At 41.8% G+C, this 27,620-nt stretch overlaps 1 protein-coding gene across 1 annotated transcript in view; it reads left to right on the top strand.

Annotated features, from left to right (window-relative positions):
- The window catches only part of COL22A1 (collagen type XXII alpha 1 chain), a 235,298-nt gene that overhangs the window by 133,965 nt on the left and 73,713 nt on the right, over positions 1-27,620 (top strand). The window contains exons 16-23 of the mRNA XM_062568435.1: positions 1,193-1,237; positions 6,404-6,457; positions 8,418-8,471; positions 12,068-12,103; positions 13,826-13,855; positions 14,843-14,896; positions 15,991-16,044; positions 27,281-27,334. Of these exons, the coding sequence (XP_062424419.1) occupies positions 1,193-1,237; positions 6,404-6,457; positions 8,418-8,471; positions 12,068-12,103; positions 13,826-13,855; positions 14,843-14,896; positions 15,991-16,044; positions 27,281-27,334 (381 nt within the window). The remainder of the gene's footprint in view (positions 1-1,192; positions 1,238-6,403; positions 6,458-8,417; positions 8,472-12,067; positions 12,104-13,825; positions 13,856-14,842; positions 14,897-15,990; positions 16,045-27,280; positions 27,335-27,620) is intronic.

The raw sequence follows: 27,620 nt of genomic DNA, 5'->3' as shown, positions 1-27,620 counted from the left end.
ATGGTGCACTGTTACTGAACATCCTATTCGTTTCCATCATCAGACTGACATTTGGCTTGGGTTGCTGGTGAGCAGCAAGGCTATAATCATCCAGTCAGTGTACCTGAGGGTCTCACAGTTACTAGTGCATTAAAGGAATCATATTCTAAATCTCTTCCCATCTGCTTTTTGGAAGTAGTGAGATTATTGTTTTGCCACGTGAGAAATGGTACAGGCTCAGTTTAGGTCATCAAAGATGGAAAGGGCAGTGCAGAGTTCACTCACCATCACTCATGGTTTAAGTCCTGAATATCTGAACAATTAACTAAATCATCCTATGGACTAAATAAGTCCAGGCAGGAAGTTCTCATTAACTTGGAGGTGAACCTCCACTATAGTGTAAACTACAATTTAAAATACAAATGTACTAGAATAGGAAATGTTTAAGGTTTGGCAGTTTTGAGGAGCTTGCTGTTGACTGAGCATATTTATCTGATTATATATACTAGTTAGTTGCTACAATAAAGGTAAAGTGCAAGGTGTTTACCAAGGGAAGGTGAAATCCATGCTTGCTCATTGAGTTGATTGCCTGTGCTATCCTTCATCAAATTAAGCCCCAGCAAATGGCTGTGTGTACCTGGAAGGACCTGAATTACACAGTTCAGATGAGCTCCGGCATTTGATTCACAGTTCAGAAATAAGCTTGGGCTCCCAGCACAGAGATTAATCAGTATTTGTCAGTTCTCAGGGATACGTATTTTCTGCCTAGCTACTGTATTTAAACCCACCAGGAATGGGCATTCTTTCTTGCTTATGCAATAGAAGACAACATTGATGGAAAAATCTACCTAAGTTCCCGTTGTTTATGAGCACATGAAAAATACAGAGCAGTGGGTGGTTTCCAGAATGTCTGCTGCTGTGGTGTGTTCCCTGCCTCTCCTCATTGCTGCTAGTGGGAAGGACATGTGTCTGATGGCAATACAGTATTACAGATGTTCTTGGGCCCACAAATCAGCCCCTCACTGAAAGTCTGCTTAGACAATGTTTGTGGCCAAGTTTGAGAACTAGCAATACAGAAGTCTTTAACATTAGCTTGAATAGATTGTGCAGAAACGACCAGTGGTTTGGTGACTAAACTAGCTCCTCCTTAGATGAGGGTAATTATGTTGCTCCTTGGATTAAGCTTTATAATCTCTTTTGCTGTTATTTTTAGGGTCTACAAGGAGAAAGAGGAGAAAAGGGAACACGAGGAGACAAGGTAATACTACGACTGGCCATGAGCTAGGAAAAGCCAAGCTGCTCTTCCTCTTCACCCTTGGCTTTTTAGGTGGGGAGGGCTGCCAGGCTTTGGAGGTGAATGGTGGTGGTGGTGGTGGTGGGGAGTCTCTGCATTGCTCTGAGCTTCCCAGTGCTGTCAGGAGTGACCTCCCATGGAAGTGCAGATCTGTCCAAGCACACCATCAACAGGTCTGTCTTTGTGTTTAGCCAGCCAGGGAGGAGAGAAAGGAAGGACAAGGTGAAGGGATGTCACTGAGAACAACTAGTGGGGTGTCAACACAGCACACCACCTGGGAGCTGTGAGTGACCACTGACAACCACTTCCAAATGCAATGTTTCCCCATTGCACTGCTATTTTCTCACAATATCCAACTTCCTACATTCCTGTCTTCTCCCATCACTGTAAGTCAGTTTTGAATCAGTACCAGGTACTTTCTCTGTTAAAGGCTTCATTGAACTGGTGCTGCTCCCCAGTTTTCTACTCTCTCTTCTCTGAGAATACCTGTGGGTTTTTTTTTGTTTTTGTTGTGTGTGTGTGTGTGTGTGTGTGTGTGTGTGTGTGTGTTTTAGCACAGGGCTCTGTGATTAGATGTAGGAGCAGAGGTGGTTTTTGAACTATTGGATTAATCAAGTAGCAATTTGGTAGTTCTCTGCCACTCACTTGAGTGCAGAAACCACAGCCCTGTACTTAGTGAGAGGAAAGCTGCATGTAGTGTGATAACACAGAAAGTGTCCACAGTCCAGTCCAGGCAGCAAAGGCAGCCTTAAGCCTTTCGTGGAAGTTAAAGCAGGCTGTGACTGTTCCAGTTTACAACTGCCCGACAGTGTTTCTGTGCAATAGGTAGAAATCATTGAACATGATTTTACAGGAAAGAGGCCAAATGCCTGTTATACCTGAAATAAGGCTTTAAAAGAGAGCTGGGCAGGTACAAATCCTTTCATTATTCCGTTTGCTCCTTGTGTTCAAAGAGATCTCGGATGCACTTCTGATGCAGACATTCTGCTGCTTCTCAAAAGTGCCTGGAAAGATACATTTTGCTGCCCCCGTAAGGAGAAACAGGTGCTAGTCTGGTGCTGTCCCAGCAAGCTGAGGGAGATGGGGCAGAGCCAGTCTCTCTGGCCGACACAAGTAGTCCGTTTTCTCACTCAGACAACACAGGCAGGAGGGCCATCTTGCCAGCTCAAGTAGTTTGCAGCACTGAGCGATGGATTGTCTCACCTATATCCCAAATCTGTCCTGAGATAGGACTATCTCAGTGCTGACCTGGCAGGTTTGCCTGTGCTCAAGCTGTCTTTAGCGAGATCTGGCTGTATGTGTTTGTGCAGGGGAAGGAGTTATTAGCTTGCTAACTTGACCTTCTTCCCATTTCTCACTCTCCATTTCCTTGTGGAGAAGAAACCTGGAGATTTACACCCGGCTTGCACATGCTGGCACAAATGATCAATACACCCTTAGCGTGAGATACAGCGTTTTGCTTCGCTGTGTGTTGAGGTGTCTGTTCCCAACATCCGCTTTGTTGTTTATGATAAAGTAGGAAGGACTGTGTTTCGTATTACCTATTCTCACCACTGCAGCTGCAGCAAAGTGCTGGATATTACTTTATCTTCCTCATGCTTTTGCCTCAGCCCTTTGCAGGACTGGTTCAATGTGTTGTGTCTAACCAGTTTCTCCACTGCTTTTCCTGCGGCAAGGTTGTCTAATCTGCTAGAATATTTGGCTTCTGGAAGAAAATATATCTTTCTGACATCACCGTGATGGAGAGGAAGTTGGAGCAGTGAGTGGGCAGATGGCTGACTAAGCTAGAGAAAGATTAAAGTATGAAAAAAATGAATTGAGGTTTGTTTCATTATTGGAATATGCAAAATTTAGAGCCTACTTCTTTTTTTCTTTCTTCTTTTTCTTCTTGGAACAGCTATATGACCCAAGATTTCTGCTACAACAATTTTGCTTTGATTTACTGGGCTTTGATGTTGCTCTCACAACATTCACTGCCATTGCTTTAACTTCCAGCAGTTGGGACTACTGTGCAAACAGTGGGCGTTAATGTGGCGGGCCAAATATTTCGTTGTCTGTTCCTCCATCTGTAACTTGAGTACTGACACCTACACAACCTGTGTTTCTATCCGCCTTAGGGAAAAGGGGCTTCTTATATTTAACTTGTGCACTGAAACTGGTCTATTGTACTAGCATCCTAGTATGACAGAAGACTGAATATCCTGAAATACGCTTTGCTGTTATGTTCTTATACCGTGGGACCTCAAATGATAATGTGGAAATTATTATAGTGAGGTTCCCAGGTCCAGTATTAGCCGTTATGACTGTACTGTAGGAGAGCCACTGCGCTGTTTGAATGATAGCTGTCTCATGTTCTTTGTCACATCCAGTGGGCTCTCTGTAGACCACATAAACTTCTCAGAGGTAAGTGTGCCTGACTGCTCTGCCACCAAAGGCATATAGCAAAGCCATCGATTGCGATGCTTGCCACGTTCGTTTGGGCATGTACAGCAATTCAACATGTCGTGAAGCACTGGTTTTACTATATAAGCATGTATCTCTAGCTAGTAAATCCTTGTAGCTGTATTTGAGGAGTCATGCAAGTAGCCAACTGAGCTGGCTTCTTGCTGTCAGGTCTGTCTGTACACTGTGTTCACCCTGCCAGGGTCCCATAGACTCTTGAGGAATAGTATTTTCAGCAAATCATTTCAATTTTTACCAGATAGAAAATATAAACACCGCTAAAATTTGTGCGTAATTGGGATTTCCTCCAGCTGCTTACAGCTCTTGACTGTTTTGTTCCATGGTTGAATGCAGGAAACACATTAGAGCACAGGGGAAAGAAACAGAGTCTTGAAATGAAAATGTAAGAATAAAACTCTTCCATTTTTTTTTCCTTTTTAGGAAAAAATACATTGCTTTCCTTAAATGGCATTTTTCAAAGAATAGGAGGAAAAAAAGGAAAGAAATTTAAAATGACAGATTTTGCTGAAGCAACAACTGGAAGCACAATTCTTTTTGGAGCATTTTCAAATGGCTCTAGTGTATACAATTGTATAAATAATACATTTGCCTTTTCCAGCCCCCATTAACAGCAGTAAGAATATTGACTCTTTTCTGTTTTGGCAGCTAAATCAGCGTGTGTGAAGTACTCATTGCCGCAGCATATTGATGCTAAAAAATTCTCCAGAGAATATAGTGCTCATTTTGTCAGCAATTCACCAGACTGTTGCCTGCCGAAAGTCTCAGATTCAGGATATTCACAGTTCAGTCAGACAGTGCAAGTGTTCTCATGAATGTGAAAACTATTGCTCCAAAGGAGAATGGATTAAAATATCCATAGCTGTTTTTCTACTATTTTCTGTGAGATACAGGTCTCTCTAATTCCATTCCTTGGATGTTCATTTTGAAATAACATTTTTGGTAGAAGATTGATAGACTTTCTAAAGGAGGAAAAAGAAAAAAATCAATTGATTTGCAAATGGATTTCCAACTTGCTGAATCAATGTATTTTTTCAAAGGGAGATAATTAAATATAATGCTGTAAGTATTGGTGTGCAGATAATTGAGGTTGTTATTGTAGAATATTAATCAGAATTAAAATGCCTGAAAGTTTTAAAAATAGAGTAAAACTAATATTTTACCCTCTTGTAGAACACTTGCAGAATTTGTTTTTGCACGTGACAGTGTGTATCAATTGTGTTCAGTAGTGTGTGCAGACTCAAAAGAAAATCAGCGTTCTATTTTACAGAGGTTTGAGTTAACACAGTAAAAGAAAATTCCTGTTCCAAAGAGCTTTAACTTAAAGAGGCTAGACAGACAAGTTAGGCCAGCTAGAAAAGTAGAGTTCTGCAGAAGGATGTCATTGATCTGTTCATCATTGCTGTCACGGACCTGGATGATAAAATACTGAATATGGTTATTCAGTCTGAGTATGAGACAAGGCTGGGAGGGACTTGGAAGTACAGCAGAGGTCAGGGTTAGAATTCAAAATGATCTGGAAACATAATTCCCTGAAGCATAAGGTGACATTGAGAAGGGGAAACTGCAAGATGCCACTTTGTGTGCAGGAAAGTAATTGCACATTGGTGCAGAATGGGAATGGCAGATGAAAGTAGCCATTTCTCAGAAAGGAGCTGGGGCATTATGGTAAGACAAACGTCATCCTGGGGTTTAAACAGAAGTATAGTTTGTGAGATATGAAATAATCTCTCTGCTCACAGTTAGTCAGGCCACAGCTGTGTCCAACTTGGGCACCAAACTACAGTGAAGATGTGGAAAAATTGGAAAGTGCCCAAATGAGAGCAACAGAAGTGATCAGAGGTCTAAAAACATGCCCCATGAGGAAAAGCTGAAAGAACTGAGGTTAGTTAGTTAGGAAAGTTTGAAGGGGGGGTTTTATAAGTCTTCAAATACATAAAAGGCTATTGTAAAGATGAAAGAAACTATTTTCTGTGTCCAAAGGAATTAGGGAAAGACATACTAGTCTGAAGCTGCAGCAAGAAGTCAAATTTAGAAGAGGAGAAGAAATATCCTCAGGTAGAAAAAATAATGCTTTGGAATAGTTTGCTTGTAGAGTTTGGGGACTCTCTAGCTTTGAAGACATACCAGAACAGATTAATTGATCCCCTAGGTTAAGGAAAGCAAAGGTGAAAAATCAAAGGTCCTTGTTAACTGGGTAGAAATGAGTTGTTGCTGGACTGTTCGTTATTATCGTGAGAGCTATGCCAGCCCAGTGTTCTCATTGTGCACCTTGTCTGGTTTGCACAAACCCACTTCAGCAGGCGAGAGGAGAACACCCACGTGGAAAACCAGCATGCCAGAGCATCTGGCTTCTGAATCCATATCTTAGCTATTTGGTGCTATATCTTAAGTTGGGATAAATACTTCCTACTGACTGAACTCAGTTCCCCTCTTTGTTACTAGACATCCTTAAGCCTTTTTTTTTGGTACAGGTGTGAACTCTTCATATCCAAAATATAACTTAGCCACTTTCACTATTGGGCGGCTTGAATTGCTTTTTTTTTTTTTTTTTTTTTTTTTTTTTTTTTTATCTTGGTCTTGGAACAGAGAATATGTATGTCTCTTGCAGCATGGCAACCTGAACGCATCATGTTTGAGTGATGGTGGTTCTTTCTATTCCTTTTTTAGGGAGAACAAGGCCTAGATGGGTTCCCTGGAAAGCCAGGTGTGGAGGGGAAACAGGTACGTGACAAATACTCAGTGACCAGATGCTTTTCATTGGAATGAGTGGAAGCTGACTCTAAAAGCTAGGACTTACTCCAGCTAGCTGGAATGTCATGAAAGGACACCATTATACTGGTGGGTTTTGGACTCTTTATTCTAAGGATCCATATTTGCACTTCTTCTAAATTAAGATTTATATTGTAATATACATGTAACAGAAACACACATACTTAACTGTGATAGGAAAGATATTTCAATTCCATTGAAGACATGTGCAAACACACACAAATTCAATTATTTGAGCTTGACTTTTTTATAAAGGTGTGTTTTCCTACCACAAAATTGAAAAGAGAACAGAAATTTGTGTTTGGTTGGTTTTCGTAAGACAAATTTTGAACTATTAACATTTTTAAGCCAAGGTGATGCCAGAAAGATGGTTTCTCTTGTTCATCTGCTTGTTTATAACAGACCAGCAAGCTTCTACTGATTAGATGAATAATATCTGTTTGTTTGTATCTGAAAGCTACTATCTGTAGTTCCCACAAGGCTCTTTCACTGTTCTTGGAACTGCACCTAATGAGAGACATCACTCCCAAAGGTCTTCTGGCCTAAATAGCAGAGGATGGAGTAAGAAGCAGAGGCTAAAAAGTGATGTGACTTGCCAAAGGTCGTGCAGCTAACCGTTGCCAACCTTGAGCTTGAAGCCTGTAACTTCAGACTGCGTCTGTACCATTTGCTAGCCCGGACGGCCCATTCGGAGGCGTGTTTTTGAGTCTGAGGATGTGGAGGGGCTGTAGGAGGCATGCTGCTTCCTCGAGGCAGGTTGCCTCCAGGTGTTCAAGATGCAGATGAAAAGCAGAGAGCTGCCTGGGTCTAATCAGAGTGTGCCTGTGAAGCACAGCAGCCATTTGGTGCCCAAGCACCTTACTCTCACTCTTTGAGCAGCCAGGGTTTCAATTTGATTTTATTGGGAAGTAGTTTGCTTCCCTATCAGATGTATCTTTTTCCCCCCCCAATGGCAAGCTATAGCATCATTAGCAATCTTAATCTTTGTTAAACGTACACCTTCCTCTCTCTGAGATAATGTAGATTCCAGTGCACTGAATTTCGTTCTGCTTCTCTGGGGGTGATTCAACAGTTAATCATTGCTTTCTGTCACCTTTATTCCTCAGCCATGGTTTAACCTATGCTGTGAACTATTTGTCTAGTTAGTGTTTATCACCATCTTCATAAGATGGAAATGTTTTTCTGTGTTAGGTGCAGCGCTGGAATCTCAATGAACTGTATACACTGTGCCCATTACATTGTTTGCAGGACTAGTTTATACTTGCAGTAAATGTGGATGAAGTGGGAAGTTGGAGAGGGATGTGAAGGTGGATGCTGATTATTTACTACTTCTAAGAAACAATTTCTCCAAGTGACACCCCATTACAGCAGCTGGGTTATTCTGAAGCTTTTCTGCCTTTTTCATGTCCAGACATCTAGCAGAGGGTGAATCTTCATGCCTGAATTTTATCCTAAAGTTTTGGCTTTGACACTGATACGCTCCCTGAACTACAATCCTTCTCAACTGGATGAAATTGCACTGCTATTATTGTGCTTGTTGTGCTATTGCTCTCCTTATTACCTTTTCTTGCTACAAAGTAGGGCCAAAGGAGCCATGTGTGTTTTATCAGCTCTTGCCCCAGTGCGATGGGGCATGGTCTACTGTTGATATCCCAGTGTGCAGCCATGTATTTCATGAATACTTTAAGGTGAATTCCAGTTGATGACCTGAAGTAGACAGAGCAAAGATTTTTCTCTCCATTAATCGAGACCTTTTGTGCATAAAGCTATTCATTGCTCTAAGTTCTGCTTTAATTAAGTTTTTTTTTTTCCTACAAGAATAACTGGATTGCAGGAGACTTGGTGAGTCTCCCTGCAAAATAGTGTCAGCTATAAGGAGGCAAATCCTAATGCACAGTTCACCTATTTCCAGGGCCCTCCTGGCAGCGCCGGCCCTCCTGGTGCCAGCGGGACCAAAGGAGAAAAGGTGAGCTGGGAAGGGACGCGTGGAAGGGGTTTGGAGACAAGTTTATGAGGCCGTAGGCCTCCACTTTTAGAAATGGCAGTGGTATGGGCCTAATGTTCCTCTTGTTTGTGTGTATGTGAAACTTTTACGTATAGAAATGTACTGATGTAGTGATGTTGCTTTAATCTGAAATGAGTAGGAATGAGAGGTAAATCAAACCTGTTTGTAGCTCCTCTGCTGTTGGATTTAAACTTCTTGGTGCGAGTAGGAAGAAACAGAGAATAGTTTTGCCCAGAAAATCTTCAGTTAAGAAAAGTGAATAGGAGTACCCACATGTCAGCAAGCATTCATCTGGAGGCAGGCTCTCACACGCAGCTGGTGTATGACTGTCTTGGAAAATAGCAATGAAATGAGAGTCCCAGCCCAGCCCTCTTACCTGCATAATAATTATTCACTGCTCTTGCCTGGTATTTTTACCTTGGTATTTTATAGATAGTTGTTATTGTTTACAGGACAGCCTTATGTTTCCCTGCTCAAGCTGACATTGTGATTTCAGTATTTCCTACCTAGTTATTTGGCGTCAAAGGGAAGATATGTCCATTTTTGGCTTTTCTCTGAGAAGGCAGAGCTCAGAAGCAAACTACTATATTTCCCTTTACATTTATGCTCAGATACCAAAGGTAAAGATGAGATTTCTAAAGTACCTACAGCAGGGCATGTTTCCTGAGGTGATAAGAGGTAGAAAGATCTTTTTGTGCACCTGGATGTATGAAGCAGAGAGCAGTCCTGAGTTCAAAACACTTCATCCCGTCACTGAGGTGGCTGCATTTGACCCTTTGACAGATGCTTAGCGCCTTAGAATCATAGAATCAGTAAGGTTGGAAGGGACCTCTGGAGATCATCTAGTCCAACCTCCCGGCTCAGCAGGGTCACCTAGAGCATGGTAGACAGGGTTGCATCCACGCGGGCCTTGAAGATCTCCAGAGAAGGAGGCTCCGCAGCCTCTCTGGGCAACCAGTGCCAGTGCACTGTCACTCTCACAGGGAAGAAATTCCCCCTCACGGTCAGGCAGAACTTCCTGTGCTTCAGTTTCTGCCCATTGCCTCTTGTCCTGTCACATGGGACAACTGAAAAGAGTTTGTCCCCGTCCCCTTGACACCCTCCCCTCAGGTACTTGTACACATTGATCAGATCCCCCCTGAGTCTTCTCTTCCCCAGGCTGAAGAGGCCCAGCTGTCGCAGCTGTTACTCATGGGGCAGATGCTCCAGCCCTCTGATCATCTTTGTAGCCCTACGCTGGACTCTCTCCAGCAGCTCCATGTCTCTCTTGTCCAGGGGAGCCCAGAACTGGACACAGGACTGGACATGAGGCCTCTGCAGGGCTGAGTAGAGTGGCAGGATCATGTCCCTCGACCTGCTGGCAACACTCTTCCTAATGCACCCAAGGAGACCATTGGCCTTCTTGGCCACAATGGCACATTGCTGGCTCGTGGTCAGTCTGTCATCCACCAGCACTCCCAGGTTCTTCTCTGCAGAGCTGCTCTCCAGCAGGCCAGCCCCCAGCTTGTACTGGTGCATAGGGAACTAGGTGCAGGACCCTGCACTTGCCCTTGTTGAACCTCAGGAGGTTCCTCTCTGCCCAGCTCTCCAGCCTGTCCAGGTCTCTCTGAATGGTAGCACAGCCCTCAGGTGTGTCAGCCACTACTCCCAACTTGGTATCATCAGCAAACTTGCTGAGGAGGCACTCTGTCTCCTCACCCAGGTCATTGGTGAAGAAGTTGAACAGGCTGGGACCCAGTACTGAGCCCTGGGGGACACCACTAGCCACTGGCCTCCAACTAGACTCCACACCACTGATGACGACCCTCTGAGCTCTGCCTTTCAGCCAGTTCTCAATCCACCTCACTGTCCACTCGTCTAACCCACACTTCCTGAGCTTCTCTAAGAGGATGTTATGGGAGACAGTGTCAAAAGCCTTGCTGAAGTCAAGGTACACAATGTCCACTGCTCTGCCCTCATCTCCCCAATCAGTCGTGCCATCCTAGAAGGCTATCAGGTTGGTTAAGCAGGATTTCCCCTTGGTGAATCCATGCTGGCTACTCCTGATCACCTTCTTCTCCATATATCTAGAGATGACATCCAGAATAAGCTGTTCCATCCCCTCTTAGGGATGGTGGTGACGCTGACTGGCCTGTAGTTGCCTGGGTCCTCCTTCGTGCCCTTCTTGAAGACTGGAGTGACATTGGCTTTCTTCCAGTGCTCAGGCACCTCTCCAGTTCTCCAGGACCTTTCAAAGATGATGGAGAACGGCCTGGCAACAACATCCGCCAGCTCCCTCAGTACCCATGGGTGCATTCCATCTGGGCCCATGGATTTGTGGATGTCTAGCCTGCCCAGAAGGTCTCTAATCCTTTCCTCCTCAACCCAAGGAAAGTCTTCCCTTCTCCAAACTTTCTCCCTCATGTCCAGGCTGCAGGATTCCTGAGGGCTGCCCTTGGCAGTGCAGACTGAAGCACAGAAGGCATTCAGTAATTCTGCCTTCTCTGCATCCCTTGTCACCAGGGCCCCCGCCCCATTCAGTAGCGGGCCCACATTTTCCCCGGTCCTCCTCTTGCTGCTGATGTATCTGAAGAAGCCCTTCCTGTTGTCCTTGACATCCTTTGCCAGACTCAATTCCAGCTGGGCCTTAGCCTTCCTCGCAGCATCTCTATGTACTCTGACTGCATTCCTATAATTCTCCCAAGTAGCCTGTCCCTTCCTCACCTTGTTCCCATCGCTTTTAGCATAGCTGACATTTGTGTGTCTCTAGTTCTTCTGCCGTAGCATGGACCATGTAGAATAAGTAATAAACAATAATTAAGCTTCTTTCCTTAGGAGGAAAGAGTATGAAAGATATGTTAGGTCATTCAGGTTGCTCTGTGGCTAAGGAAGAAATAAAGTGTGTGAAAGGAAGCTATAGGATAACTTTTGCCTCAGTCTGTACCTAAAATAAAGGAGATAACCTTTTGGAGGCTTAGTCTTATATAGTAACAAATAGCAAACTGTATTGGAGAGTATTGGAGATAGATGTACTGGAATAAATTGAGAGCCTAGAGGACAATAAATCATATAGCGTGCATGTAGCATCTCAGTGACCTGCAAACACTTACAGCATGATTGCAGTATAAAACAATTTGGGGAAAATGGCATTGTTTCTTGCTTTTTTTTCCCTACAAAAAATTTTTGCATGTGTGCTTCTTAATGAAAAGAAGCATTTTGGCCCCTAAATTTCAGTCCTGCAGGCCCCGCTAGGGAGCTGAGCGTCAAGCAGGTTTCTTTCTTTGGTTTGTGTACACCAATTATAAGATTTCTGAAACTCTAATGTTACGGACCGCCATGCATCATTCATTTTAAATCAATAATTTCTATGGAAATCAATGTGTAACATCACAGCAAAACAGAAGGCAATCAGTTCATGCCTGTATGCACCTGCAGAATATAAAAAATGAAATTAATTAGGATTGCATATTCATATCTATTAATTCTGGAATGATATAGAAAATAAGAAAGTATGACAGCAGTTGAAAAAGATGTTTGGAAGATTTTTTTTTCTCCACTTCTTTTGTATTTCTATGCAGGGTGAACCGGGACTTCCAGGATTGCCAGGCACTTCTGTGAGGACTTCTTATTTTTTTTCTTCTTTTTTTTTCTCTCCCCCCCTTTTTTTTAATGCTTAACAAACATTATAAGCCTTATTGCATGACAAGAGAAGGTGGAAGCTGGGTTGTGAAAGGTTTATTAAGTGAGAGATAGCTTTTGAAACAAAGTGAAGTTTAAGCCAGTGAAGACTTCTGAAGAAGGAATACGGTGAGTTCCAACAAGGAGATGCACTGCCACAACCTTGGGAGATTTTGGAATGTGAAGACTAAGACTTGAAGAGACAAGGAAAGCGTTACCTAAGGTATATCAGAGTGAGCAATGTCATGACATGATTCAGTGTCTTCTGGGACAGTTGTTGGGCTGGTTCCCAGCGAGCTTTGGAAAATAGAGCCTGTGGAAGTTAGAAAAGCAAATGAAAGTTCAGAGTTGAGTTGAACTGCTGAGTCCCTTTTTGTGGGCTGGGTGTGAGAGTTGGGTGAGGGGAGAAGAAGGACGCTTCTGATCAAGGGAGATCATCTTTGGGTGCCTGTTATCTGGAAAAAGTCATAGTGGAGTGTGAGAAAATGCAGAGCTGGTGTGCTGAAATCAGGAAGGCTGTGATGAAGCAGCGAACTGAGAAAATGGGAGAAACGGATGAGTTTTTCCTTTGACACCAGTTTTACATCTCTCTGTGCGTCCCTCTGCCTTCAGCAGAACCGTCAGTGACCCCCAGTGGTGTCATTAGCAGGGGCATGCGGGTATCCAGATCTTAGTACTGGCTGTGCGAAGAGGGTCATCTGCAAGTAAAATAAGATTTGCTGGGAAGTATGCAGCGAGGAGGTCTAGAATTAAGTTTTGCAGTTGCAGAACTACGCTTTTACTTTCCAGGCTAAAACTAAGGGTTCAAATTAAAAGACAGCAATGTGTAGCACCCTTGATGGAAGGTGTTACATAGCTGTGGAAGGTATTACACAGCCATTAAATCCAGTAACTTTAACTGGAGTGCTGTACCAAAGAACTGGATGCTCAAGACAGGTGAGAAGCTCCTTGGTTATCATGTGAAAGGCCACAGGCAGTTTCTTTATTTGGAAAGTGGTAGAAACCAAGCAGGGAGAAAGAAAGAGCTCTTGGCTGGCCTTTCTGGGTAAGAGCGTTTTACTGTCTGTTTTGTGAAATGGTGGATGTGAAGTTAGTGAAGTGGCAGTAGTTACCAACAGGTTTTTAAGGATATGCAAAAATGCTGGGAATGAGCAATGCCTTGTCCTAAAGTGCACTGGAGGTTCCTGAAGGCTGAAGGACTGACAGCCGTCCGTCTTGTTTACGGTAGCTTGCGTCGAGGACCCAAAGCAAGGTCTGGTTTTTACGTTGTCTCTGAAGTTGTCCCGTGATTTATATGATGCTTTCTCCATTTTGCAGGACTATATTGTTTAAAATAAGGCAAGAGCCAGGGAATTTATTTGCTTATTTATACAGAGGAGATAATGAATTAAGTAAGTTCTTACTGTTTATTCAGCCACACAAATGTGTTAATTGCTTTAAGGGCAACTGGTTGAGCAAGCTTTAGTGAGTCTGAGCTGGGTAAAGAAGTATGCCCCATCCTGTAATAGGATTTGAGGAGCTGTGGTAATTAGCATGGATACTGGTCAAATGGGGAGGAGGGAAAAATATACTTTGTGGGACAATCACACCCTGGCACTTCGGTGTTTTTTTTTTTTTTACCTCTTTTTCTCTTTTGTGACTCTGCATTTCTGTTGCAGGTACATACTGAAGGCATAAAAGGAGAGCAGGTGAGAGTGATTCAATGTCTGTATTTCAGTTATGAGGAAGCTTTTACACAGCTCAGCTGCCTGTTAGGTCAGATTTTGCTTTAAAATGCTGTTTCAAAATTAAAATTTTGAATGTGGCAAAAGTGGCCACATGTCAATGTGGCGAGGTTAAGGCCACATTGTCGGAACATCAAGAAACAAGCTCTTCTGTCCTCTTTCTTTCCCCATTTATTCTTTCCACTGTGAGTAATGTCCTTATAGGGTGTAGTGAATCTAACATGAATGAAAAGTGTAAATTGGGAAGAGTCTGCTACCCAGAACAATTCTTTAAATCCGGGCAAGTGTTAATAGAAGAGTGAAAAGTGAAACTGTATTTGAGTTTTGTGCTGAGCTCATCTCTGAACAGGGATGCTTGAACAAAGAAAGGATGCTAGTTTCTCCAGTCTCTTAGTCCTACATAAAACCTGAGTGTGTGTGTATGTATATATGAATACTAGTATATTCAGTTTGTGTGTGTATAACTTATATTTTAGTTTTATTTAATATAGTGATATTTATTGTATGCATGATAATTTGAAGCTCTTCACAGCTGTGCTGGTTCTGGAGGAGGCAGGACACCATAGCTTTGGAACTAACTGCAGTAGCTGATTTTTCAAGTACCACCTTCCTGCTTTTCTCCAGCACTGAATTCCAACCCACAGTGTTTTCCTGGAATATCCAAGATAACCTAGTGCCTTTTGTAAAGCTTGAAAAACAAAGAGCCTATTATGGATAAATGCCTTCTAAGCATGGATGAATTGATCTGTTTGCAGTGTAATAAATGCTGATAATTAAAGCAGCCCCAGGATTAAAGGAGAAACGCAGCTGGTCTGTGTATTGACTCTTTGGGACCTATGAGGGAAAGAGTCATATAGGACCTGTAAAGATGGCCAGCACAAATGCTGTGCCCACATAGTTATTCATTTAGATATTTTAACACTTTTTTCTTTATTTCTCTTATTTTTGCAGGGGGAGCCTGGCCCACGAGGACCACCAGGCCAACCTGGACTTCCTGGACCTCCAGTGAGTAATTCTTCATCACTGCTTACAAAACCCAGAAACTGAAATTCAGATTAGTCTGAGGGTTATATGCAAGATCTTGTGGAGTATTCAGGTACTTAATGTTTAAATAATACCCTTAGCCTTCTGTTTTCTTCATGGATGAGAGAGTTTCTCCTACTGTGGACACTCTGAACACTATGAGGATGACAAGTAGGACACAGGTGCTAATTGTACAGAAACAGACTTTGTCTCAAGACCCTTGTCCTACAATGGCTGTTTATTTCCTATTTCTAACTTCATTAGGGTCTGAATGGGCATTCAGCGCATCTCAGCGCATCTCAAAGATGTTCACTGGTAACTTGCAGACCATCATCTAATGAAGTGCAGAGGACTGCTACAAAAGGAGTTGGCCTTATTCTATAAAATTCTGGCTAAGAAATTTCACAGATGAGCAATAAAAGAGGGGAGTGTGTGTTTATGCATCTCAGCAGGAAACGTTTAAAACACACGCACACACACATGCACACACACACATATAAAACACATTTTTACAACAATTTAAGCATACTGATATTCTTACTCTTGGCTTAATTCCAGCTTCTAGTTTTATTTTATAATGCAACTCTATTAGGAAATCTCACTTCAAACTACCACTGATGCCTCATTTTCACATAACCTGTATGTTCTCACTTCTCAGTATTTGTTGTATTTCACTGTTGATTGGATTTTGTAAAATTAATGGCATCATGAAGATGCATTACTGAGTTAAATCTGGCTTTAATTATATAATTTAACTATGGTTGTGTGCTCTGGATTTCATCAGGGCATTGCTGCTTTTCTCTATTTTCTTATACTCTCCTGCTCACAGGACATTTATGAAAAAAGAGGGCTAAGGCAAGGTGAGATAAGACATTCTGCTTGCAGGGCATGTGACCATGCACGTGCTTTCTGCAAAGCTGGAGTATAGGGGAAATTTCATTAACACGTAATTATCCAGTAGGAGTTGTTTAGGTAGCCATACAGTAACAGTAGCACAGAAGAGGTATGATGTGGTTATGTACTTCATAAGTTATTCCTCTTCAGTTAATTTGCTAAAAATATTTTCACTTTTAAAGGGAGTGGCTGGTCCGGAAGGCAAACCTGGAGTCCCTGGTTTACCAGGTCAAAGGGTGAGTTTAAATAAAAATTTCAAGTAAATCTCAGTAGGCTGTGGATAGCTATATTTAACAGAGATTGGCACTTTGATCTGTTTTATGTGTGTTTTTCTGGTTTGTTTTTTATGTTATTTAAGCATCCTTGAGGCCTTCATTCTTTCTTCTAAAGCTTTTTTTGTGGCCCAACAGCTTTCAGTACTACTTGAATTTCACAAATTTTGAACAGTCTTCTGAGAGTACCTAGAAAAGCTTCTGTCATGTCATTGCCTCTCCTGCGTTTGTATCTGCTCCTTGCTGCTGAGAAGGTTGTTGCGTCTCTTCCCTGCGTAGACTCTTTGGAGCCGTATTACGTGTTCATGGTTCTGAGAGGTCAAAATGATGGACACTTTATTTTTTGTTGATTTTTATCTTTTAAAGGGATGCCATCGTCCGTAAAAACGGTATCCAACAGAAATTGATGTTAATAGAAGAGCACAAATAAATATCCCCTTGTGTCAGATTTCTTGGTAAATGGTAAGGGAATGTAAAATCCCATAGAATCTCCCACCTCCTGAAAGTTATCTATGAACTTGCCAAGTCTTGTAAACTGAGGCACAAACTCATCTCTTTTTAAGAGAAAAACAGGTTTGAAGATTCTTAAACGCACATTAATTCTTAAAAAAAGAACAGAGTTCAGTTTTGTTGTTTGTGGATTTGGTACCTAAACGTGAATGAATTTTATCCAGAGTAAGATAGAACTCTTTATCTGAATGTGTAGTTGAAAGTTCACAGAAATACTATTGTCCTGGAAGTTAAATAAATGGAAATACAGTTGTAATACAAATTGAGGCTATTCTGTTTTGTCTGATCTGTACGCACAGAGAAGCTCCTACAAAATACTGCAGTGCCATACTCCACCTGGAGCCCAGATAGGTTGTTCTTGTTTTTTTAAATAAAATAAAAATCCAGGGCTGTATCTTAAAATATTCAGGTACTAATTAAATGTGAGTTCATAGTGGGTCTGCCTGATCACATCCCATAAATGCCTTGAGTCTGCCTTTCCTTGCTGTCCCAATCATTTGAAGAGCATCTTGTTAGACGGCAGATGATAAGGGTGGAGGTGAGATAGATGTTTAACCTTTCTGGAGACAGTCACTTCAGTCTCAGTATGGTTGTTTGAGGAGTTACATTTTTATGTAGTCACAGAGGCTTGGTCATCAACCGCAGTGGAGATCATGGAAGGTGAGGGATGCCTGTAATGCCTTGCACTTGAGTCAGCACCAGTGCCGTTAAAGCATGGATGTGAGAGCTGCCTGTGAGTGTGGAAAGGCTGTGGGCAAAGGACCATAAAGGGAAGAAATATATTCATTGGTGGGGGTTTTCTAGATGCTTTCTGTTAATCAAATGGTATTGAATGGAATGTAAGCTTGGCTTTTAGTAATCTTCTGGGGAGGGTGGTGCAGAGTCCCATGTTAACGTCTCAGTGGAAAAGGGCGTTTGCTTACTTTCTTGTACTTTTCCAGCCTTTAAAAAATATCACCTTGTCTCTTCAGCAAATAACTGTGCTGTGCTTTACTTATGAGTTGACAAGATCTGGATTGTCCTGGTTTTAAAGCCTGCTGTGAAACATTGTTCTCTGAATAAGATTAATAGATAGTATTAGCTGGGTAAAGGACAGTGATCTGTCAGGGTCTGTGACAGGACACAAAATGCTTCTCCTAATGATCATTTGATTAGAGATGTCATTTGATACATACTGTGTTTGAATGTTTCCCCAGACTCTGCTGTGTCTAGCTAGTTAGACTTTTCCTAAGGGTCTTTATTAGTCATCAGGCATCTTAGGTGGATATTTTTTTTTCTTTAATTAAAGGAAATTAGTCAATTACTCTGAACACTTGAGATGAACAAAGCCCTAGGCTTGGTGGATATCATACAGGTGAGGGAGAGAATAGATTAGCAGATACCATCCATTCACCATTAGTACTGTTCTTGCCAAAATGTAGACATAAATCTAAGCATTAATTACCATCGCATATAAATTTAATTGCAAAGCCCAAGTATTTCTCTAAACATTCTTAGAAGTTAAAATACAAGAGTAGGAATCCTCTCAAAACGCTTGACTGAGTTTTAAATGACTGGATGTGAGGTGAGGGCTGACTGTGAAGCAGCAACTTGGAGCTATAGTGAATCCTTCTACATATACCCAACAAGGAAGGTTCTCGAGCAGCACAGTGGCCCAGCAACGAGGACACTGGCCTGGCTTATAATGTCTCAGTTTCACTTGTGACTTTAGCCTTGGCTTGTTGCAAGATGCTTGTCATGCCACTTGACCTCCATGTCTTTTTTAATGAGGGGTAAGACTAACGTACAAGTACATGAGCATCCCAAACAGCCACAACTGTGGCTGTGGTGTACACACAAGTTTGTTTAATGTTGAGCACATCCCCTGGCAGAGTGTTGGGTCAAGCCAACTGCTTGTCTCCCAGAAATGTCTTGGCATGGTATGGGGGACACTGTCCTGTAAGAAGGATGGATGAGGCCATCTTCTGTTTTGGGAAGGAGAGTTTAGCTGTACGAATGCAAGGTCCTCTGTGCTGTTCGTACATGGAGCCCTGGCCCACTGTGTGTACTACACACAGCCTTCTTGACTGTGACGAGGACAGAATTGCGGACATAGCTGTATGCAGCATCCAGACTCCTTTCAGTGTTGTTACCAGACCTGTGCAAAACAGGTGCAAATCACTAACCATCTGCTTGACTGGTGTATCTGCTGTTTCATACAGGAGGGATTTCAAGAAGTGATTTTCCACCAATTTCTATGTGCTGAAAATTTTTGTCCCTGAGGCACTTTATTCTGTTGTAATATCTTGTAATGTAAAGGGCAAATTACAAAGAAAGATTGAAGGAAAGAGGGAATTGAATTCAGATGCATTTGACTTTAGATCCTCTCAGTCAGCATGCTGCAAAGAAGCTGATATAAAACGGGTAGTGGTTTGCATTATAAGTCAAAAGCCTCAACCAGGACAGGACTGCACGGAGTCTCTGTCCTGACAGGGATGCAGATACAGCTGTGTGTTGCAGTTCTAGTGTTCTTCAGTGCTTTAGTTAGCTGTAACACAGTTGGCACAAGCTACTAATGGACTAGAGATGTGTTTGGAACCATTTCATACAGGAGGAATTCAGATCTCATAACCACAGTCTACTGGAATTGAAAGATCCTGAGCTGGGCAAGGACAGAGACATTGCTGTCTGGTGTTAGAAATATGATGCAAGAGCCACCTACACAGTGTGTATGAGATTTTGTAAAAGATGTCATGTTGCGCCAAGTACCTTCGTAACAGTTCTGCCAGCAGGAGTAGGGTTGTACATGTCAGAAGGATTCCTAGAAAAGGAATATGATATTCTTTTGACCTGAAGCTGCTGTTCCTGTTATTGGTGAAGAAATAAAAGAATATATGAGATGCTACAGTTACCAATAAACAAGACCTACTCTTGTAGAGTCATCATTTGTGTTACAGGAAAGAGTCAGTTTAATTTCTTAAGATTGATACTGCAGGCTTAATCTTTCACTTAAATACATTTGTTTTACTCATGAAAGTTTTCCCATTATCCCTGCTTAGATTGCACGTTCCTTGGAACAGCTGCAGAGTCTTCTACTTGTGTATAATACAAGTATGAGTTAGTAACCAGCTGTGGTGAGCAAACCTTGTTGTCATCAGGGCTAACAGTTATAGGTTACTTAAGACCATATCTCTTTTGACCTTTGGAGGATTCCCCACCCAGCTGGATTTTCTCCTTGCAAACATTAAGAATTTCAGTTATAACCCAGCTGCATCGAAAAGGTCCCCCCCAAGTAGAGCACCACTGTGCGCTCTCGGACAAACTTTTAACAAGCGGTGGAGAAGAGACCTATCAGAGAAAGCAACATACAGCTGCTCCAGAAAGCGTGGAGGTAACTGCTGAGTCTCCGAAAGCATGCCCAAAGGCTGGGAATCCCTGCGCTGTAGAAGGATGAGCCCTGGGAGAAGGGGAGATAGGTTAAAGACAACACTGCTGGTCCCTAGTTGGCATTAGAAAGAGAAAGGCTAATGAGCTGACCGAAGAATGTGATGGAGGTGTACCTTTCTAATGTTTTATTTAGCAATAGAAAACCAGACATGTTCAGGGGCAGAGAGTAGGAGTTTTGTGTTCTAGTGAAGCTGATGGTATTGCAGATTGGGTAGCCAAATATATCAGAAGCTAGCCTTCCTGTATATGCACCTCTGCTGCCTCCACCCTGTTCCCAGGAGTTCCAATACAAAGAGGGCATTTTCAGGGTGGTTATAATGTTTTGTATTCATAGACATTGATCTTTAAAGAGGAAAGCTATTCAGATGGCTGCTTACATCTTATGGAGAGTCTCAGTGGTGGCAGCACACCAACTAAGGGGAACATAAGCTGAGGAGACAGATCATCTGGTATTTAAAAGCACTCATCTGTTAGCCTGCTTTAATTGCAGATATTGAAGACTCTTATGGGTGTAGCAAAAATATAAACAGTCTCCTCTGTACATCTGCTGAACTGCTGATCTGACAATTCACGTTTGTCCTTTGATCAGGAGATACTTTTCCAAACTGAACCAAGCAACTTTGTTATGTTCATTACATTAGCCAGACATTTCCAAGTATCTGGCAGCTGAGGTCAATGTTTTGACAATGATCTCCTCATCTCAAGAGTGCACAGTGGGAAGAATGAAGCTTTGCTGTTCTCATCTCTCCTTTAAGATCCTTGAGTGACAGACAGTACTGTCTCTTCTGATTTTACTATAACTGCCTGAATAAGGGCTAAAACTCTGAGAATGTGAACTCATTTGAGTTTGTTCCTTTTCTCTTCTTGACATTGTCTTCTGCAAAATTAAAGAGAAGTGTTTTGATCCCACACTCATTTTTTTAAAACTTTTGATATCTGATCTACTGAAATATTTGCTCAAAATAAACCTAGTTTTTCTACTTGATAGACACAAAGGGTGCAGATGTCAGAAATGCTCCAAGAAAGCATGGAGACCTTTGGATAATCCATCTTAAGCACAGGAGTCTTCTGAAGTGGGTTCCAGAAAACTTGGAATTACAGGACTCTTCTTCAAATTACAGGAATTACAGGACCTCTTCTTCAAAAGGTGCAAGTTCATTTAAAATAATTAAAATTTCAATAAAAAGACAGGCGAAGACATCTTTTTCCCCTCAACAGTACTTGCCATTTGGGCATGAGATGATAGTTACTTAGACCCACTTCAAGTTTGATGTATTGTATTGCCCCATAGCTTTCCGAGAAAGGCTAATTCTCAAGATTTTTTCATAGAGATAGAATAATAAGCACAAAACATTTAAAAAATACAAGAATAGTAAGAATAGTCATATAGGGAAAAAAATCACAATGGGAACATCTGTTTAGATTAGTAATCTTTAGTCAATGCCCTTCTCCATGGCTAGGACTCCACTACACCTAAATCAAGCAGATAAGTAGTAATAATTCCACTTTTCAAACCGCTTCATGCGCAAGGTAATTTATGCAAAGAGCCAAGCACAGAATGAGAATGAATTTGACATAGAAACAGAGATAACTTATAAAAATTTTACCAAGACCATTTTGTGCAAGTTAATTGCAAAGTTCTATATTACATTTTGTCAGGTTTGAGCATGAGGAATGAGTGTTAACTCTGGAATGAGTTGCAAAGGGGTGTCTTCTGCATCTTTAATTCAGCTGTCGTGTTTTAGCAGTTTTTCATGTTCCTGTGTCCTCATCCTCTGAATGTTTATTGCTGAAGGTGGAGCAGCAAAGACAGCTCTACAGACCTTTCTTGACTCTTTACAACTAGATTACAAGACTATGAGTTTCAGTAAGTGCTACATATTTGTTTTGCAATATAGCCTAAAGGATCCTGTTAAAGCTAGAGTCTGCTGGGTTCGAGGCACGTTCTCATCCTAAAAGAGATGTTTTCAGAGCACTTGCTAGTACATGAAGGTTTATCCCTGTTAGATGTCACTGGGGAGGTTAATTTCTCAGACCCATGGGGCTACTGAGCTCTTCATAGTCTTAATAGATGGACAGGAATAAGATTATTTGGCTTTCCCCTTTTTGACCCACATCTCTCCTGTCAGTCAAAGCTCTCCCTGGCTACACATGATGTTTCTATTCCGGCCAGTTATAACTTGAAATGTTACACTGCTCTAACTCTTATTTCTCTGTATATTAGCTTCCCTTGATTGTAGCCAGTTTAGACTTGTAGGATCCAACTGAAAGAGATAGCTGACTGCTATCTGCAGGGAATGAGGTGTCACATTAGGAAAATATGTCAAGGAAGAGAGAAATAATTTATCCAGTAGTGGGTCCTGTGCAACCATTTTGGGAAGAACCACAGCTACTTCTCTCAGTGTCCCTGAGTCCTTATTTCTCTGTGTCACAGCAGTCCCCATGGTCACCCACAAGCAGGCCAGCCCCAATGGTATTGGCACCCTCAGGCAGGCTAGGGAAATAATCTCAAATGTTAATTTGTTTTCATCACCCAGTACCTATGAAGGCTGTAAAAGATCGGTGCATTTAAAAGTTCAAACACTGGTCACCACTGCTGGATTTCTTCTGGCTCCTTTTGTAATGTTGAGTTAAAGGGATAGGGCTGGAAGGAGTAATCCTAGAATCTCATCTAGTTTACAGAGAAACAACTGGCATTTATGCTAGCAGGCATGTTCACATTCAAGGGTACTTCCTACATACTTGGCACCAAAACCACCTCTTCTTTTGGGCCAAACTTTAGTGAAAACCATGCTATAAAAGCATTTTGCCATGAGGTGTTCAGGCAGTTGGACAGCAAGATAGGAAATGGCCTTGTGCTATGATTCCTTTCAAAATTTGTCCTTCAGCAGAGCAGAGCCAACACTTCCTTCTTTTTCCTGTCTCCTGTATGGTAGATATCTCTCAAATGGATTTTTGTGCTCATATGTATTTGTGAGTGCTTGAATTGTTCAGACTGCAAAGTTCAGCAGTGTAGAAGTAGAAGAGTAAGCAAACGAACAAAAAGCAAGAGGAGGACTAATGGGCTGGATTAAAACCACAGCAAAACTGTGATTGTTGGTAAATATCTTCATTCCCAATAAAACACATATTTTTAACCATGCTATTATTCAAATTACTGATGAAGGCAAATAACATATGTTTCATAGAGTAAAAGGGTACACACTCCTATGCACTTAGCTGAATCTTGCTCTAAGTAACAGAGCATAATTGCTAGCTCTGTCTGTCATATTACTAGGTGATGTGACATTTCCCTGAGCTTTGTTCTCACAGGTGTAATTTCTCCCAGCAACTATTTCTGTACTTTCCAGACAGGCTATAATGTTCTGGAGCCACTCTGTTGTAGTTTGACTTTGAGTAGCCTTTGAGTGGCCAAAATGACCCCTTGAAATTAGACTCATGGCCTCTTTGTCAATATAATTATAAGCTGCTTTCAGGGATTTATCAGTGTTTTCAAAAGCACAAAAGTTTCTCAGGGTTGTACTCAGAGAAAGGATGAGCTTCCTCCACACCTCTCATTGCTGCCACAAATTAGCCTGACCTGCCATTACTGTAGAAAGGGAACAATTAGTATATGTTTAGTACAGCAAGGAAACTGTCTTCTCTGCCCCTTTTTGGCTTCTGAAACAGGTCTGGGGAATAGATGGAGCTGCCACATCCTTTCTGAAGTTCCCCCAAATAATTTCACCAGATGAGACTGTTCCACAAAAGCAGCATGCTCAGCAAACTATAACTAGGTAGTGTCGTTAAGCTATAAAGCAACTAAGGACACTCTTGTGGATGGCCAAAATGAGGTCTCACATCTGCTCACATCTGATCATCCTTCAGTTAAAGTGGTTTGTTGAGGTGTCGTTGGTCTGAGCACCAATTTATTACCAGTTTTGGTTTTAAGTAGTTATACTGAAGGGTGTATTCATGCCTTCTAACTTTCCAAATCTGATTTAGGGGGAATTAATTCCATTACGCTCCTTCAAAGAGTTGTAGAAAGTGCTTATATCATGTTCCTCTAACCCACACTACCTCTCTGTCTCTGAACTAATGCCTCTAAATAGAGCCAGAGGAGACTTGCACGCTTTGTAACGGAGGGTACAAAGCGGGTTGGAAGTACTTAAGTGAGCAACTAGATCGCTGGAGCGAGAGGAAAGCTGTGATAATGCATTGCATGCTGGCATCAAGGTTGTAGGTGTGGAAACAGCCGTCTTAGCGGATGGATCTGATGTTGGTACGAAACGAGCTGTGGTGTGCTCCTTGCCCACAGTCGTGCTAGTTTCCTCGTGTCTGACCACGCACACCCTGCTCTGGACACCCAGGACTCCTGCAGGCACTTGGCACGTCCTGTGTTGAGACAGAGGAAGGGTGTGGGATGCAGTTCATGGATTTCATTGCTGTGTAGCCATGTCTCAACCCATTTGAACATGATTTTTTCTTTTTTTTTTTTTTTTTTTTTTTTTGCATTCCCGGATATTTTACTCCATTATTACTGGAAAAGAGATAGTTTGCTGAAGGAGAGTGAAAAATGAACTAGGAGACATTTTTAAGCACTAAGCTAGCCTTGCTGTATTCATACATTGATTTATTTATTTAAACAAGCATTTTAATAGGATCCCTTGCATGGTTATATCTTCGTTAGCAAATAGCAAAATAAACATTGTGATTTAGAAAACAAATGCTGATTCATGTGGTGACTTTTTAAAATGCTTTGAACAAGCAAAGAAGTGATGGATGTTGAAAAAGTAGGAGTGGGAGCACTCATGAATCGTACAGTATATACTTCAGTATTAAATGCAGATCATTGCTGGTACCAGTGTCCTGAAGGTGACTGTGCAAGTGCTTCAGACACACAAGGCCCCCATGACCTCTCTTTTGATTCCCACCTTAATTTCCTCTGATATTTTTATTATGAGAAAAATAAGAAAAAAGATCAAATTCTGATACCCAAACTAACTGAACTGAGTCAAAACCAGGTAAAATGTGACTGCTTGTTTTTGTTTATTTTAGCTGTTCCACTTGTTTAAGGTAATAGGAAACACATAGATTGTTTCTGGATAGTTCAGTAAAGGAAAATAAAGAGAAAAATATATTATTCTTGCATATTTGTATGACAAATCACATCATCAGTCACATAAAACTTGCTTAATTGTAATATCTTTTTTAAAAGAAAATCAGTTTGGGTGCAAAGTAGAAATGAGGAAAGAAAAACAACTTCTTTCTCTGTGATACTGATATGACTCCTCTGGTGCCCTCCTAGTATATTACTAACAATCTCAGAAGTATAAATGATTCAGTATTTATTACACCTCAGGGAATGATCAGTTATTTTTACAAGTAGAAAGCTGAGTCACAAAATATGTGACTTGCCCAAAATCACACAGCAAATCAGCTGGTGAGCTGAGAAACAAATCAACCTTGTCTTTACTCTAGTGCTTCAGATGTCCTTTCTCTTCCTCTTCCTCTTATGGAGGATATTTTCACTGTGAACTTTTTGAGGTCAAACCCATGGTGAGCTCCGGTGCCACCATATTCATGTGGGTGCGCTTTTTTCAAGGTATCCTACAGATGCTGGCTTATGTTTCCCTTGTCCTGGGGAATCTTTCTGGTTCCTCTGGAGAAGTTTTCTTGGTTGCAGAGGAGTCAGTGAGCTCTGTCCATTAGTGATGATCTCACCTCTAGTTAGAAATACCTCTTGTATTCATGGTTTCTGGCTTGGAGAGTGTAAATATTTTATATTTATCCGTGCATCAGAGTTAATGTATCCCAGCTGTGACCTTGGTAGGAAGATTACAAGCCTTCCGGCCTCTTGATGTGCATGCTTGGGTGGTTGTGACACATTCTGCTCACGTATACATTCAGCTCTTGACATTTCTGACGTGTCACCAAGCTTTCTTTCAGCAACATCAACCTCCACCTTCCTTCCCTCTCACTCACGTGCCAAAACTCAAAGAAGATCTTCTAAGGCAGGAGCTGGAAAACCCAGCTGGTCTGGCTAAAACAGCCTTGCAGCAGCTGCACACATCTGGCCAAAGAGGGCCAATAAAAGTATATTCAGCACACAAGTCCTTGTTTAAAAAAAATGCATTATTTTAACAGGCATCCATGCCGGAAGGTTCTTCTGTTTTATTACACTTTTGGGGCATTGCATGCAACAGAAATAAGAGGATGCTTTATTTTCTACAACAACTTTCAATTCAAGAGTGATTTCATGGAGTGCAGCATATTACACAAGGGCAATGCGATGGAAGTGCAGCCAGCGCTGGGCTGGTGGAGCACTCGACTGGCACAGAGCTCTGGAGAACAGGCAGGGAGTGTGACACATTAGTGAAACAGGCCTATGTCTGTAATAAGAACTAGTGAAATAGCCTAAGGTTTTCACAGCTCACGTTTCTAGTACGTCACTGAAAAACACTCGAGGTTTTATTTTGTAAACTGTTTTTTTTAATTAAAAACTTTATCATTAACTCTCTCAGTAAGTTAGGTTGAGTTTTTGGGTGTGATTTCAAAGCAATGAACTCTTTCATGCTTGAACGTGAAAATACATTGGAATTTTCCAGTGGAAGAGGAAAGCCAGTGGAAGTAGACTGGAACAGAGTTACTGCAAGGATGGATCCTGACTCGCTGCTGATGGCAGTCTAACAACATTTTGCTGTTTCATGCTGTCGGTGCCTGGATTTTGGTGGTTATTCTGTCTGAGTTAGCTGTAATTGCTGCATTCCCATCAGTTGCTTCAGGTCTGAAGAGGAAGCTGAGCAAGATCTCAAATGCTGCAGGCAGCTCTGCAGGGAAGTAGGGGTGTGGAGCATCATCCCTCTCCTGAGAGTGTGTCTGGGGTGATGGCAACGGGTGCTCCCAATACTTTCACCCACTTCCACTTGTGCGCAGATATCATTTGTGGCTACAGATTTAAACATGATTTCCTGGTCATTGCATTATGGCTAAGAGGTCCCCTTCAGGTTGTTTTGTCAGTCCCCAGAGATGAGTCTCCTTGAAGATGGGAGCACAGTTTTCTGGATATTCTTGTGCTGTTTGCAGGAGTACGCTCTGGGTTACTGGGTGCAATATTATCACAGCTCGGAGGTGGGCAGGCAGGTCGAAACGCACATCCAGTCTGCTGCCTTCTTTTCTAGCATGTCTTTGCATTTAGTGTGCACCCATATTATGCTGATTTACCTGTATTTAAGTGAAAGACTTTGGAAAGTCTCAGTAATTTGCTTTTCTGTTGAATACACAGGGTAAGAAGGGGGAACCTGGATTCCCAGGAATCAATGGTCTGCTCGGACCTCAGGTAAGTGGTTTTCTTTATTTTCATACGAGTGGAATAAAATACAGTAAAAAAAACTCTTTTCTTTTGTGGCAACAGGTGACTTGGAACTGCAATGCAGCATGCAGTGACCTTCTTCTCATCATAACACTTCTAAATATGATGTTTTTCCTTTAATATCCATACTGATTTATTCCAGTATGAGTAAGAAAAGTATCTGTCTGTCTGGCAATCATTCCTTTTACCTTCTGCAGTTTTTCAGGTTTGAAACAGGAACATCAGGAGGTGTTTTGTATGCAGTTTCCCCCCT

The sequence above is a fragment of the Rhea pennata genome, chromosome 2 (assembly GCF_028389875.1).
Source record: "Rhea pennata isolate bPtePen1 chromosome 2, bPtePen1.pri, whole genome shotgun sequence".
In the NCBI taxonomy this organism is placed as follows: domain Eukaryota; kingdom Metazoa; phylum Chordata; class Aves; order Rheiformes; family Rheidae; genus Rhea; species Rhea pennata.
This window is presented reverse-complemented; position numbering and strand designations above follow the sequence as displayed.